Genomic DNA, 16,906 nt, shown 5'->3' with positions numbered 1-16,906 from the left:
TCCACAGATGAACTCTAATTTACATGTAATCTGTAAATTATTATAGGCACTCAATGCATTTTTAACAATTGGTACAGGTCTGTGTGGGGAGAGCGTCGACGTTTCGACTCGACTTAAGGCAAAGAGGGGTGATTGCGGCCTCCGCTGCGAGTCTTCATCAGGACAATACGTGGCAACCTACACCTGGTGCCAGGCCTGGCTACACTGGTGATGGATCCGGTAATTAGGATGGCCCAATACTCGCCAGAATTTAAGATTTCTGGGGTTGTGTCGTCAGTCCACAACTTCTATCCTCCTTTTCAGTGACTGGTGAAGAAGGGAGGGGGGCCCACTACCTTGAATCTGGGACGCGGCTCAATCCATCCTGCTCGGCGTTCATGTATGCAGCTAACAGTCTAGAAAATTCTTGAGGTCTTACCCTTGTAACTGCAGAGTGACTTCTAAAAGACAGCAAGGAATGTACACATAGATAACAAGAGCACTACAAATACAAATAAATCACAGCGACCCACACACCAGTCGGTCGACACGGCTGAACAAATTTGAAGTCAGATCTACAGTACAAGATCAAGAAGATCTGCAGGTTCTGGAACTATTTGCGATCAAGAGTTATCAACGAGATGTGGAACACGGACACTACTGCAGAGCTCAAAAATGATTTCTTCCTTACATTTACCATAACAAGATCCTTCCGTGCCATCGAACCAAGTGGACACTGAGGAGTAAACGCAGGAAAAGCATTAACCATCCCCTCAAATTCTTCAGTCGCTGGAAATATAAAATGAGTTTCATGGGGCACAGTGACAAAGAAGGATAAGGCTGGTGAACATTTCCTCTTGTGTTGGCATCTGGCTTGCATCTCCAGTTGAGTAGTTTCCTCATCTGGCTAAAATAGCAAAGAAAATAGAGTCATCGGGGACATCACAAAGGTCACACGCCGATCTGGAACAGTCCAACATGTCCACGGTACAGTGTAGGCGAAGACTGATCAGAAGTTCCAGTCTGTATTTTATTTTTTAAATTTTTCTTTAGTCAACCTGGTTTGTGTCACTGTTACAGTAATTTGGAGGCTGGAGTACCATCAGATCTTACTGACATCTTGGCATGGCCAGAATACAGCAGATACCGGAGAAATGTAGAGAGGCTTACAGTCTGCCTAGGATCCAAGAAACGCAAATCCTCGTCATGGATCTAAGAATATATAATGTAGCTCAGTCTCTTCAGCATACAAAATTGGGTGCATACAATGCACCGGTAGTAGGGGTGACACACAATTTGCTAATGACATACGCCATATTTTGCAACTGCTCCGGTCTGAAGAAACTTGCATCAGGTCAAAAGCTTAGAGATCAATAGACACAATGAGGTATTTGTGGTGATACATCAAAACCATACAGATGAGACAGACAAGGCCAGATCCACTCACCTGCCGGAAAACACATACGCAGAAGGCGGTTTAAATGATCCCTAGAATTTAAGCCGAGCGTGAGAAACTGTTTATAGAATGAGGGCTTAAAGGCCAACTATTTCAATAAATGCTCACTGTGAACAGACATGTCCTTAGGCCGAAATTTGAAGAATGTAGGTCTGCAGTGACAAATGGCAAAAACAACATGCAGTAAAAATGATGTTTTTATAAAGTGAGGTACATGGTTCTGTTGTTCTGTGTAGGATAATCCTCCCAGTGGGCCTTTTGAGATATAATAAGCACTAGATGGGTGTGTGTGTACATTTACGATCAGAAGTTCCCCGTTAAACTGCTAAGACCAGTTTGAGCTTTGAGGCCTGGGAAAAATTCTTACACCGTACGTAGCACCTCCAATAACAAATCACACTACTCTAATCCCAAATCTAGCTTTGCTATAAAGCATCCACCGAAAAAATTTAACAAATGGCAAATATTTTGAGATAAACTGGGTGTCAGACCCTGTTCAGGAGGCCACGGCTCAAGAAGCGGCTACTGGGCCACAACCGTGGGGGTGGAGGCCTTTTACCATTTCTGTCCTGGGGCCAACCCTACTATGGCCTTGGAAACTGGCTCACTGACAACCCTTTCTGCTCTTGACTCTCTGTAGTAGCGAGGAGGAGCAGTCGCAGGCTTCTCAGGGAGGTTAGTGTAGGGGTTACTCAGGCTCAAGAATCAATAACGCTCTTGCCCCAGCAGCACAATAAGGACAATGTCCGAACCAGTGCTTCACTTTGTAGAAAAGACAAGTAATCAATAATGCAGAAAATATATAATTCCACGACACAATCAATAATGCACGAATACGCGGGGGCTCTTCTTTATAGCACTCTTGCAGCAGCAGTGTCTCACCAGCCCGAAAAGCCTCCAGGCACCACACGGCAGTCTTCTTAGGTGCCACATGGAAGCCGGCCACCCAACGTACGGCGTTGAGGGTTGAAGCAGGAACTGAGGCTTCTGACGAGGGCCCTCTTCCAGTGCAGCCGGCTGTAGAACCCAGCTCACCCCACTGCTCCAGTGGGTACTCAATTGACAATGCGGTTCACTCCAACACTCTGGTGAGCACTTGGCGCTTCTTCATGAGTGCCACGGCGACTCACCCACAAATGACGATTCTTCAGTACAGAGGAGGCCAGACCCTATCTTTGCCAAAAAGGGCACCTCTCAGGTTGCTTAGTCTTCCAGACTGGTGCAAGTCAATTACAAATTTGGCAGTGCAGTGGTTACGCAGTCCACTTGTGGGGCACATTGCCACCAGCTGGTGCTTATCCTGGAAACAGTCTGACCTACCACACAGGCACCACACTTCAGGTGTCTGGAGGCTACGACGGGGATAAATTATTAAGATGGCACTGCCCAATCCAGCTGTACTGCGAGTCCGCACTTGCATAGCAAGTACGTTGCACGGACTCTATGACAGGGTCAATTAGAGCCGTTCCGTATAAATCCGCTCCACCTGCAGGCTTCCTTCCCTCGCTCACAGGCACAATATTTTGGCATCCTGTGCAATCCAATGATTCCTCTTTCAAATTAGACAGTAGGCAATCTTCCCTCGCCTTTGGGAAGTTGGCTGTCAATATGACATCAATCACGGATTGCCTAGTAGTCCCCAACAACTCTGCTGAGTATTCTCTCGTCTGCAGAAGACACCCCAACAACGACGATGGGTCTTGAGCTCCCATCTTTATACCAGTATCAAAGACAGAAGTTGTGCGTTCCAGTACAGCTTCTTTGAAATCAGTTTGGGTCAGTTCCCTTTTCATGTGTCCTGCACAGGCCACCTTCCACGCCTGGCCTCTGTCTGCCAGTATGTTCTACCCAGGTGGAGTGCCCACCATTAAAGTACAAAGAGGCAAGAACAGGCTGCACCGAGCTATTTAACACTCCCCGTTGCAGAGATCAGGAGAGGCAGCAATCTGTGCCCCTTTAAAGGACTCCTTACTTTAAAAGCATCTACTGCAGGTCTCTTCCTATACTCCCTAAGATCTCCTATTGACAGCTGCTGGCAGAGTCATTTACAGCCACTGTATCAGGAAAGGCCCTGGCACCTCTAAAGAAAGCCTGTCTCTGCGTTCTTCACCATAGCGTCTGGTGCTCCCCTTCCCATCTAGGAGATGCCAGCCATACACATGCTTTCTGGATAAAGCAACCTCTCCTCAGTCTTGTACTCTGGTCCAGGCTGTGGGCATCCAAAATGGAACCTGCAGGTTTGTATTACTCGGGCACGGCACACTATCACATCTAGCACACGCAGGATGTCACTTTCAAGATTCCTGGTTCATCGTGAGCAGCAGATTGTTATATAAATGGGTCTGTAAGTGCACTTTCATGTTTCACAGGTACAATCCGGTGATCATAATTCACAAACTATCATATGCGGTCACCACTGCACTCCACGCATGAGCCGTGAATAGGACCGTAGTTTCCTGTCACTAAGAGGGTGCACTTGGTGCACTCAACAGGGTTCAGGACTAGGTCCAGAACCTTTCATTATCAAATGATGGGTTTGACAATGCCTACATCTATGTGCACACATGGGACCAAATATCAAGACACTGGGATCACAGGTTCACAGTTTGGGCACGGAGGGCAGGTGGCACTGTACATCACACAGCGGACATTCCTGTTCCATCACCCAGCAAACTTGGAGTATTGTGTCTCCTTTCTGTCCATAAAGTAGCTATCAAAATGCAAGGAATTAATTGAGGGTGTGATGATTTTCAGTCAGTCATTCACTGACTGCAGCACGGAACATTTCTTTTCTTTCCCGGTTGTGGTGACGGATCGTTGACACTTTACCCCAGTGCTTAATTTGAGCTGGTTGTTTGCGGTGCTCAGCACCGGTGCTCATTTGGTTTACAGTGCTCGGCACCGACATTAAATTGTCAACATTGCACTTAGGACAGTCTGCTACATTGTGGCGCTGCTCGCCTAAGTCCGAGATGAGCAGAACAAAGGTTGTTTATGAATACAATATATATTGGAAATTATTACTACCTGCCTCCCCAGCGATTCCTTTAGCTTTGGGGACCTGAATAATCTGAATTGTCTCACTTGCAGGTGAGAGAGATGATTAGTAGTTGTTTTGGCAGCGATGACAGGGGCGATGGGTGCTGCAACCTGCAGTGGCCTCCTGGTCAAGGACCTGGAACTTATTTTACAAATGATATACAGCTTTACACTCAACCACTGTGGAATCAGTATGTATGGTTACTGACCCCATCCCAAAGATGCCCAGGCTCCTAGCCTCTCTGACCTTGAATACAAACCTCCAGGCCCTCTAACTCTCCTTACCTCTCCTCCCCAAGAAGACTTGCAGAGCTCTACCTCCAACAGTAAACCTCATTACTACTCCACACTCCACCCCTTTCCAGTTTTTTTTTTTTAAATAAGAAGAAATGCCGCCAAACAATCTGCCCATCCTGCTGGTATTCCTGCATGCAGAAAAAAGGTATTCAGCCCTAGGCAGTGCTTAGTTTGAGCTGGTGTTTGCAAGTCGGGACCACCTGCACTCCATTTTGGAGACAAGCGCTTATTTTTCACCTACAAACTTTGATCCAGAGCAAGAGAAAAATAAAGCACAAAAGGAGGAAGGAATGAGGAAGAGAAATATAAGAAAATTGTGAGAAAAGGCAGAAAGAAGAGTTGAAAAGTGCTGGAATGGCCCTTTCTGCTGTTTCCCTAAAATGCGGTAGCATTGGCTTCTCCACAATTGGCATAGTTAATTTACTTGCAAGGCCCTAGTAAAATGCACCACATGTGCCCTGGACCTGTAAATTAAATGTAACTAGTGGGCCGACAGCACTGATTGTGTCACCTTCTTAAGTAGCCCTGTAAACATGTCCCAGGCCTGCCACTGCAGAGCCTGCATGTGCAGCAGTTAAACTACCATGTCAACCTGGAAAGATAACCCTCTTGCCAGGCCCAAAGTTTTCTTTTTAATACATACAAGTCATCCCTAATGGAGCCTAGGCAGCCCTTAGGGCAGGGTGCAGTGTATTTAAAAAGTTGGACATGTACTTTTAAAGTTTTATATATCCAGGTACTGAAAAACTCGTCAATTCGTTTTTCACTACTGCAAGGCCTATCTTGCCCACGGGTTACCATTGGGATTACCTTATCACATTTTAGAACTGCAATGTCTAATTGGGAAAAGATTGGATTTTCAAGTTTGGTGTCTCTGGGCTCACAATTTAAAATCACAACGTATGTTGGATTTTAAGTTGCAAGTCTGAAAATACCACATTTAGGAAGTTGGCCTTTTCTTACTTTAACAATTTTAAAATGTCTGTATATCTCTACATACACGTCTGGGGTGGGTGACAGCTGAACGTGTGCACTCTCTCCAGACAGCCACACACATAGGGAGCTTGGGTGTGACTGATGGGCCATCAACATCCTGATGGCTGTCCTAGGCAAGATGGGAGGGAGGAGCTGGCACACCTGAATTGGCTGTGCCTGACCCCACACAAAGGCTTGCACCCCCCTCCCCCCCGTAGCGAGTCTGAAAGCCAGGGCTGGAAGGGAAGGGACCCTGCGCAAGAACACCTCTCTTTGAAGTCTTACCCACTTCAAACATGCAAGTATAAGTACTAGACCTCTGACACCACCAACTCAGTAGAATTCTGGACCTGAGGATACTCTGCCAGGAAGAAGGACTGCTGTGTTGATGAAGGATTCCCACTCTGCTAGACTGCTGCACTGGAAGAACTGCTTTTCTGCTGCGCTGACCTGCCTGTTGCCTGCTGCTTCTCTGCCTGGGTGAGAAGAACTTGACATACACCACTTGAACCCAGAGTGACTCCAAGAGCTTGGCTGCTTTCCTCCTATACTGAAGTCTCGGAGACATCAAAGACTTCCAGCAACCCGACAACACATGGACTCTGCCATCTGGGAGGTCTGCCCTGCCAAACGGTACCAATTCAATCCTGGGCCCTTGGAAATCCATCCACACATCGCCATTGTTGCACCGGTCAGAACCTACGCATCTATTTCAGCAGCAACGAATCACCGGCTCCGAGGACATCGAATTGCCGGCTGCAAGACTCAATGTCGCTTCGTCGTATCTTGACCTCGATGTATCCTACAACCACGATACTTTTTCAGCAGGACAAGGTTGATCCCTGTATCCGACGCGCACTCCATTGCGGTCAGCCTTAACTTTTGGAACTGACTCGGTGAAGCGCAACTAGATAGTCCCGGAAGGCTCTTTATGCTTTTAAGCACTATATTTGCAGATACTCTTTAAAATTCGTAACTCCAGTTCTACTAATTGGTTTTTTGTTCTTTTGGTCTCGTTTTGTTCATTACATTAAGCGCTATTTTTCTAACCAGGTGTGGTATCTTTTTGTGCGGCGTTTGCACAGCTTTACTGTTTGAAGTGTTGCACAAATACTTTACACATTCCCCGTTAACTTCAGCCTGACTGCTCTGTGCCAAGATACCAGAGGGTGAGTGAGGTTAATTTAGAGTGCGTATCCAACTTAACTCGACTAGGAATATGGTCCCTGCTTGGGCAGGGTACATACCTCTGCCAACCAGAAACACAATTTCTAACAAAAAGGCACCTGTAAGAGTGAGATAAAGAGGCAGAGAGTATCTGGTGGTGGAAAAAGAAGCCTGAGGTGGAATGAAGGATAGGCAAGCGTTGATGTTCGACAACCACACGTTCTATAGCAGCGGCCGAGGGGTTCTGAACCAAACTTTGGACCTTGACACTTATTCTTTTACAAATTAAGCACTGGGCACTCGTCAGCTAGCCCTGTTCTTGTTAGGAACAGTCAGCCTAGGTGCATGCCTGTGTTTAAGTTGTGCATGAGAAGTCTATTTTTTACTAAAGTCCTTGCATTGACAAGCTTGCATTTTGATAATTTGCTTTTCGTGAAGGCGACTTGAGTCTGGTGGTTTTCTTTAGGGCGTTTTCTGGTGGAGTGTCCCAGTACATTTTCATACCTAGTACCACCTGTCCTAAATCTAGAAGTTCTAAGTATCATACAAAGTAAACTCCCCCCGCGGCACATGGTAAGGATAACGCAGGACCTTGATGGTCTGTGACTATAAGGGTCCCGGCCTCCGGCATGGTTCCTCTATAAGGTCGCAGAACACCAAGGTGACTTTGACTGACCTACTAATATATGCAGGGGTACTTTATTCCATATATTTTGTTTTGTACGGTAGTCTGATGGCGAATCTGGCAAGTGCACTGTATACCAGATATTATTATGACATAAAAAGCCGCTATATCACTATCACATTTTATGGAGTACAGCAAAAAAATCAGTAACTGAAGTACCTTACTGCATGTACCATTCGCCATGTGTCTAAGGTTAGGCAGTGACTGCAGCAAATCACTTTGTATTTGGTACCTTGGGCTGTGTGTAGTCTCTGAAAATGGCGGGAATCACTTCTATTCTGACTCCAGGTAAGAATGCAGAGGTTACGTGACACATGATTCTGGGTTTATGCTTTTTGACAGGAGTTTGTGTTCGTGGGAGAGAAAAATCTCGGCGCAGCGAAATCAAGCTGGTAATTCGGGTGCTCACCGGCCATGTGCAAAGCCAGCTGTTATTCACGAGTCTGTGATTGCTGTGTCAGTGAGGCAGCAGCGCCATCTACTGGGCACTGACGGATATTAAAGAGCCCTGGAAAAAAAATCGTCCTGACAACTATCGCACTGCACAGCCAGAAAGATGAGTAAAGGACGAAATAATCTTCAAAGGCAAGGACTTCAGGGTCCTGACGACATTTCGAATAACCAACCTGCGATCATGAGGGCACATCTGTGGGTCCAACCCCCCCGAGGCAGTACTGCACCATCCGAGCACAGGCAGCGGTCACAGACTTGGAGCAGGACAGGTATTTTGCACACCTACTACACACTCCCTACTGCCCATCAAGAGACCATGGGAAAAAAGAGAAACACAAGAGACGGAGTTACAGGAGGCCAACACCGCCACCTAGGTGTGCCCAGACGTGGGTCCCTTGCTCACTTTGCCACTGGATTCAAGCAAGCCTGGCTGATGACGGCTGATTAGCCAGAAACTGGTCCCAGGATGCTTGTTTCTGGTCCAGGGAAGACATGGCTTGGCAGTTCGGTCTGGACTGTTCCCATGAGGCTCAGGGTCAGACTGATTTGCATAAGGCCATGTCTGAACTGGGGTGACAAAGTGAGCTAAAGAACGATGATGAATTCAACCCAGATCTGTGACTGGGGGTGAGTGTCTGAAAAGTTTCAGTGCCTCGTCCATCATCTCCTTGTGTTTGCTCTGCACGCTCAGGGGCGTGTTTCTGCACTGGCAGGCCCCTACTAAGAGAACTCTGTAGCAATCACCATACAGCCCTCAGCACGGCCCCTCAGCCACAGCCAGGCCTGAGAGGTTGCTGCCCACACCAGAATGAAGAGGGTCTGCACCAAGTCACCAACAGTCTCTAAGCAGAGCTGCAGGCCCAGGCTGCAAGACACAGAGCCCACAGACTGACAAAGGGAGGAAAGGGACACAGCCAGGCCCAGAGGCACAGAACATAACCAGGCAAACAGCTCTCGCTGAGGCAGGCTCTGCACCGGCACACACTCCGTAGAACAGATGGGCACAGGTCTGCAGAAGAGGAGGCAGTCAAAGGGCCCAAGATGAAAGGCCCAACTAGAGGTAAGGGGAGAGAGAGAAGCGTGACCCAACCAGGTCGTGGCTGGAACAGGAACCCCTCTGCATGGGGGCAATCTGAGCGCCGCGAGAGAACACTCAGACACAGATAGGCGGCACAACATGGATACCGTGCCTCTGAAGCACCAAAGTACCAAATTGTCTCCGTCAGCACCGCCACAGCTCTGCCCAAAGCCTAACACCCCAGAGGTGAAGAGAGAACCAGGGAAGCCGAGCAGCGAAAGGGAGGAGAGTGCTCAGACCCTGGCCTCCATGCAACAAAGGAGTGGAGGTATTATAGGAAAACATTGATCATGAGGTACAATCCACCAAGTGCCACCTACTAAAGAGACTGAGAACCTCAGAAACACCACACTGGTGGTCCAACTCTGCCAGATGGACACAACCCCTGGCAGGAGAAGGTCCAAGGAAAGTGAGGCCAGACCAGAAAGTGGACAGAAGCACACCAACCCTGCCTGATGGCAGCAACACCTCAAGGCGTAAGTCCTGCACCACCCAGAGAAAGGGAACACAACCACAACTCCCTACTACCAACGGAAGAGGGAACACCCCAGAGTAGGAGCTATAAGAAGGTCCCAGAAGAGGGAACACAAGACACATGGCCAGACACCACACTGCACTCAAGAAGAAGAGGAGAACCAGAGCAGCGACTGCCCTGATCATCACCAAGCCAGGGTCAGGGCCAGACTGGCCGTAGTGGGCACCAGGCATTTGCCCGGTGGGCTGCTATGGTGGGGGCCGGTTTTGGGCCCCTGGGGGCCGTTTTTGTTACCAGGGGTTGGCAATATCGGCCCCCTGTAACAAAATTGGCTGAATCCGGCCCAACAAACTGCTCGGCTGCACCCCCCCACCACCCCAGGGGGTGCCGGCCGAGCAGTTTCCCAGGGCCCATTTTGGATCCCAGTCCGGCCATGGTTGGAGCTCAATACCTGAGACTGGTGGCCGGACTATGGAGGCAGTCTCACCCACATACTCCAGAGATTGTTGACCACTAAGAGGCCCTTCTGGCCTGTCCCAAAGATGCTGCACGCCGCTGCTTCCAGAACAAGAGACTCGCAACGAGAAGTCTCAACTGCATCATTGGAAAGAAGATAAATGCAAAAGCACCACAAAGAAAGAGAAGGAGGAAGTGTAAGTGTGACCTGCTGGGTCACACTGGGAAACCTGTGGACCAACCAAGCCCAGGAGGGAAGATCAAGAGAGCCAGGCCTGAAAGGCACGCTCAAGAAGACTCAGCCTGCTGATGGAGCACATCTAGACACACAAGCAGCAAGCCACAGAGCTGAAACGAGGACGACCTGGCGACTTCACAGAGGGAGAACCAAAAGTAACCAACACGCACGTGCGAACCAAGTCTCTGCCCCACGCTTCCCAGCGTATCTGTCCAGACACAGTCACTGACTGCTCAGTAACCCAAAATATCCAGGCAAAAGGAGGCAGATGCTTCCACAAAGAAAAAATGTGTGCATCTAGCCACCATCAATCCAAGCTGCTTGATGACCCCAGAAAGAATGCCTTCCACTATCAAGGGAATTCATCGCTCCAGACAGTAGAAGTTCGACACACGACTGGCAACCTCAGCATGCCAGCCCGGTCTGAGTCTGTTATCCCTACCATCCATGGAGCATCGAACACCCCGAGTGGAGTCCAACACCGCGATCAGAACTACAGAAAAGAAGCACCAGTGACACTCGGAAGAGTCAGTCAACCAGAGATTAGCTGCTCAGCCTGCCTGCACCCCGATCCCGGTGGCGAGAGCGAGTCTTGACCAAGACTCATGTACCTCTGCAGTTGCACGAGCAACCAGGCAGTGGCTTCTCGGCGGACTTGCAGTGGCTCAGATGTGGCACGTACGCAGCCCCAGAGCAGACCAAACACAGCCCTGTGGAAACCCATCCAAGGGCCCTCCACAAGCGCGAGAGATGGACTTGACACTGCCTTCCCAACAGATTTACAGGCGGTAGCAAGACCTTGTAGCAGAGACCTCAACAGGGTGCAGACATGTTCAATGAGCCAAGCAACATCACCAAAGCATGCGCCAAAATGGATACTACGCAGTGCACTCCGACAATGCTCCTGATGCACCTTGTTTTTGAACATGTTGACACTAACCATAAATCATTTGGAGCATCAGCAGAGGAGGCCAGCTCCACACAATGAACAAGACTCCAGCCAGCGTGCAGCCGGAAGGTCCCTGACGTCTCTGAGCAAGCATTCGTGTCCTAAAGCATTCAGATTAAATTATGAACGTGAGCGGAAATGTCTACTTGGTATCCAATTTATTGTTGTTTTGTTTCCACAGGTTGGACTTTGTTTTTCTTTTGGATTTTGGGAGCAATGTAGTGTCCTGCTGGACACGTCACATAGCAGGTCCTTCCTAGGGGCAGTGTTTATATCCACCCCACACCCATCCATCACAGGCATCACCGGGCAGGTGACCCTGTTAATAAAAGGGCTCGGGTGCATGTGCTCGTGGCCAGTTATGCACCACCTACCTAGTGTCAGTGTCGTCCTTTATCTGAGCATGAGTGCCTAGAGCCCACCGACATCACACAGGCGTCTTGAACCCCCTAATGCAGACTAGGGTCTTGCTACTGCTGCAGATACAGAACAATGACAAATGGTCTGCCATCAGTTACTGCATTGACACCTGTAGTAGCAAGAGGTTAGAGGAGGTGGAGCGGAGGTCCCTGGCTCGCATTGGCACTGCTCTTGCTGCCTGGAAGCAGCTGGATCAACGGGTGGGGTGCTTGTGGCAGGTCCAGCCAGTGATGCCACTGGGAGTTCTTTGGAGAGTGAGATAGATTGCCAGGCAGGCAGCGCCAATGACATTCATAAGAATGACCACTGGACCTATGCGACTTTGCGGAATCAGAATTGTCCGCATAATTATGGATTTGCTGTGTTTGCCACACAATCCATCATCACCTGCATAATCTGCAGATCTCAACAACAAATTGTTTCGATCTCAAATGGATCAAGAGTTACTATAAATGCAGCGAGACACGTTGCCCTGCACTGGAAGGCAGTTCACAAAGGTAGTTGGCTTGTCACCGCTGGATTTGGAAGTTAAACTAGTGAAGGTGAAATTTTGCCCAATGTTAACCTGTATAAACAAAAATGGCGAAATAAGTAATACTAGCACAAAATGTGCCACATTACGCTGCAAAGTTTGCTTTTTGTTGACACATACTTTAGTCAGTCCTGCCGCATTATTTGGTCCTCCACTGCCATATAATTCCGCTGGCACGGTCTATAATAAACAATTAGATGGTGGAGTGGTTTGCGCCTCTGAATGAGGGTGGGTCGAGCGGCCCTTGAAATTATTTCTGTCCTGGACAACCCAAAAGGCGTCAGACTTCCCATAAGTTCAAGGGAGCACGACTTTTTGTCATTTTGCTGCTCTTTTCTGATAGGTTGGTAGAGTTTCTGGTGCAGAGCCCAGATGCCCCCTGTTTTTGAGTTGTTAGCACTATAGGGCCTCTCAAACTAAAATATATGTGAGGCGCAGCGCAGGTGTCCAAGTATCAGCAATGCACAGCAGAGGAGAGGGTAAGGCCTCACCAAAGATGTGATTAGGTACCAAAGTTGATTCAGAAGTTGTGTAAATTTTGCTCGAGCCCAAGGCTGAGGGGTTGATTATAGATTTGTCCACACTTACAAATACACATCAGCAGACCTGGGCGATTGACAAGACGAGGCAGCGGTTCAGGGATGACCCTGCCTGAAAGGATATCAACAATGTAGGAGAACTGGACTGTATGTGATCAACCGGTCCTTTTTAGGTCAGGCCTAGAGACAACTATAGTTAGATGTTACTTAGAGGTCTCAACAGCCACATTAAAACATTTTATAATAATAATTCATGTCCTCTTCATCTATTGGACTGTTCAAGTGCTGGTCACACTTTGCTTCCGCACACTTCAGCCTACAGCATGAGGCAATGGATCAGCCCACGTAGGTCATTGGTTCGCTTCCCTGTGAGTCACAGCACTTTGCTCTTGTGCATGTGGACATTCACTTAAAACGTAGTAAACCATAGTGCTAGGGGTGGAAAGGCAACGTCTGCGTTCTTTTCATGTTTTTTAAAACTTATTTTTTGTAATGATTTTGAATTTTTTTTTAACACATGCTTTAGTCGGTAGCATTTTTACTTTTAGAATCTATTGCATATGCTTTTCACTTTTATATTTTTAGAGTCTATTACATATGCTTTTACTTTTATAATTTTAGAGTCTATTGCATATGCTTTGACTTTTATAATTTTAGAGTCTGTAGCATTTTTACGTTTAGAATCTATTGCATATGCTTTTACTTTTATAATTTAAGTCTATTGCATATAGTTTTACTTTTATAACTTTTGAGTCTATTGCATATGCTTTTACTTTTATCATTTTAGAGTCTATTGCATATGCTTTTACTTTTATCATTTTAGACTATTGCATATGCTTTTACTTTTATCATTTTAGAGTCTATTGCATATGCTTTTACTTTTATCATATGCTTTTACTTTTATAATTTTAGACTCTATTGCATATGCTTTTACTTTTATCATTTTAGAGTCTATTGCATATGCTTTTACTTTTATCATTTTAGAATCTGATGCATATGCTTTTACTTTTATCATTTTAGAGTCTATTGCATATGATTATACTTTTATAACTTTAGAGTCTATTGCATATGCTTTTACTTTTATCATTTTAGAGTCTATTGCATATGCTTGCAAATAAATAAATAAATAAATGGTAGGCCTGCCAAAGCAAAACCTACTGGCTTTGCTGAAGCTGATCTTTTTCTTGTGTTCAACTATTGCTTACCCCTGGGTCGTCTCGCGTTTCAATACCCTTTCCTAAATTTGTGGTTCACTAGGACACACAGCACGTGCAGGAAAGAGACTTCCTCTTCAAACGAGGGAGAGAGATTAGGAGGAGTTGCTTTGCTTGATATCACTGTAGGCCCTCGGTACACCTCGGTGGGGCTAGTAGACGCCCCAGAGTAAAATCAAAGGACTAAAGAGGGTTACCAGCATAAGGGAAGAGCGGGTAAAGGAAGGATGGCATTAGGGCAGGGTTCAGCTTACTGCAGCACCCTGCTGAAGGCATGACAGGATGGCTTAGAGGTCACAACAAGCGCTCTCAAGTAGGACAAGACGCACAGCCATCAGCCAGATTCACTAAAATTCACAGTGAGACTCATGCCAATTCCAGACCAAGAGTGCAACATAGAGAGCGCAAATTTCATTCACAAAAAACTAAATTCGAAAAAGATTTTTCCTTGATGATGCTGGGCTGACCATGATTTGTCAGGATCATATCCATCCGCTCCCCAGGTACAGTCACATCCTGTGCTTGAGGATAACATTATATATCGAATTTGAGTTGGGAGTGTCCAGTTGTTGAACTGTAAAAGAACAGCTATCGTGGTCCCAGGCAAAGCCATTGTTTATTTGGGAACAAATACGTGCTCCGGCACTCTCTTAAATGCCCAGGCCCAGGCACTGCTTCAAATGAGTAGATGCAGTCACAAAAGTCCAGGCAAGGATTCAAATGTCCAGGGAGAGCTTCAAATGTCCAGAGAGGGGCTTCGAATGCCCAGAGAGGGGCTTCGAATGCCCAGAGAGGGGCTTCGAATGCCCAGAGAGGGCTTCAAATGCCCAGAGAGGGGCTTCAAATGCCCAGAGAGGGCTTCAAATGCCCAGAGAGGGGCTTCGATTGCCCAGAGAGGGGCTTTGAATGCCCAGGGAGTGGCTTTGAATGCCCAGGGAGGGGCTTCGAATGCCCAGAGAGGGGCTTCAAATGCCCAGAGAGGGCTTCGAATGCCCAGAGAGGGGCTTCGAATGCCCAGGGAGGGGCTTCAAATGCCCAGAGAGGGCTTCAAATGCCCAGAGAGGGCTTCAAATGCCCAGAGAGGGGCTTCGAATGCCCAGGGAGTGGCTTTGAATGCCCAGGGAGGGGCTTCGAATGCCCAGAGAGGGGCTTTGAATGCCCAGGGAGTGGCTTTGAATGCCCAGGGAGGGGCTTCGAATGCCCAGAGAGGGGCTTCAAATGCCCAGAGAGGGGCTTCAAATGCCCAGAGAGGGCTTCAAATGCCCAGAGAGAGGCTTCAAATGCCCAGAGAGGGGCTTCAACTGCCCAGAGAGGGCTTCAAATGCCCAGAGAGGGGCTTCGAATGCCCAGAGAGGGGCTTTGAATGTCCAGGGAGTGGCTTTGAATGCCCAGGGAGGGGCTTCGAATGCCCAGAGAGGGGCTTCAAATGCCCAGAGAGGGGCTTCAAATGCCCAGAGAGGGCTTCAAATGCCCAGAGAGGGGCTTCAAATGCCCAGAGAGGGGCTTTGAATGCCCAGGGAGTGGCTTTGAATGCCCAGGGAGTGGCTTTGAATGCCCAGGGAGGGGCTTCGAATGCCCAGAGAGGGGCTTTGAATGCCCAGGGAGGGGCTTCAAATGCAAAGGGAGGGCCCAAATGCCCAAGGGGGGCTTCAATTGCCCGGGGGGGCTTCAAATGCCCAGGCAGGGCACAAGGAGGGCTTCAACTGTCCAGGGAGGAGGGCTTCAACTGTCCAGGGAGGAGGGCTTCAACTGTCCAGGGAGGAGGGCTTCAACTGTCCAGGGAGGGCTTCAACTGTCCAGGGAGGGCTGCAAATGTCCAAGGAGGGCTGCAAATGTACAGGGAGGGCTTCAAATGCCAAGGGAGGGCTTCAAATGCCAAGGGAGGGCTTCAAATGACAAGGGAGGGGCTTCAAATGCCAAGGGAGGGGCTTCAAATGCCAAGGGAGGGGCTTCAAATGCCCAGGGAGGAATTCAAATGACCAGGGGGGGGGGCTTGAAATGCCCAGGGAGGGCTGCAAATGTACAGGGAGGGCTTCAAATGCCAAGGGAGGGCTTCAAATGCCAAGGGAGGGCTTCAAATGCCAAGGGAGGGCTGCAAATGCCAAGGGAGGAATTCAAATGACATGGGGGGGGCCTCAAATGCCCAGGGAGGGCTGCAAATGTACAGGGAGGGCTTCAAATGCCAAGGGAGGGCTTCAAATGCCAAGGGAGGGCTTCAAATGCCAAGGGAGGGCTTCAAATGCCAAGGGAGGGCTGCAAATGCCCAGGGAGGAATTCAAATGACCAGGGAGGGATTCAAATGCCCAGGGAGGGCTTCAACACCCAAACAGAACCTCCCATGCCCAGAGAGAACATCAAATGGCCAAAAATGACTCCAGATTCTGAAGAGAGTCATGGCAGGCTTCCTAGGGTGCCTGCAGCCAAGATGGTGCCAGTATGTTATAACTCTCCAAGTCAAGCAGGGAAGAGAGCTTATCTACAATGTCACATGGTCTGAGCAGGTCTTGGAGGAGCTGTTGGGCACACAGGTTCCCATTCCTGGTGCAGAGTATATTTATTTCCAAAACGCCTATAGTGTTACAGATTATTATGAATATTGCCAGCCTCCACGTGTCGTGAGAGGCCTGTATGGACTTTTCATGCCCCACGTCTGCTGTGAGTGTTGCAAATGCTGTGTCTCCTTACCATCTTGCCATTGACTGTGGCCTCCAGGGAATCGACGAGCTCGGCAGTGACCCCGATGAGGTTGTGGTAGTCAGCCTGCAGCTTGTTGAAGCGCTTCATGTAGGTGATGGCGCGGTGATCGACCTCCGAGAGCTGCTGCTGCAGATGCTGGAGGACCTCTACAAAGAGTAAAGTGGAGCATCGTTAGAAGCGCAGGGCAGGTCTGCCTGAGACACTCACATATCACCAGCATTACTGATCTCAAGCACTGCTGCATCCCACCCATTAGC

General features: G+C 48.3%; 1 protein-coding gene across 1 annotated transcript in view; it reads right to left on the bottom strand.

Moving 5' to 3' along the window:
* ARMC9 (armadillo repeat containing 9) overlaps positions 1–16,906 on the bottom strand; it is a 442,743-nt gene that overhangs the window by 382,500 nt on the left and 43,337 nt on the right. The window contains exon 8 of the mRNA XM_078667778.1: positions 16,638–16,795. Within this exon, the coding sequence (XP_078523904.1) occupies positions 16,638–16,795 (158 nt within the window). The remainder of the gene's footprint in view (positions 1–16,637; positions 16,796–16,906) is intronic.

The sequence above is a fragment of the Lissotriton helveticus genome, chromosome 11 (assembly GCF_964261635.1).
Source record: "Lissotriton helveticus chromosome 11, aLisHel1.1, whole genome shotgun sequence".
Lineage (NCBI taxonomy): Eukaryota > Metazoa > Chordata > Amphibia > Caudata > Salamandridae > Lissotriton > Lissotriton helveticus.
This window is presented reverse-complemented; position numbering and strand designations above follow the sequence as displayed.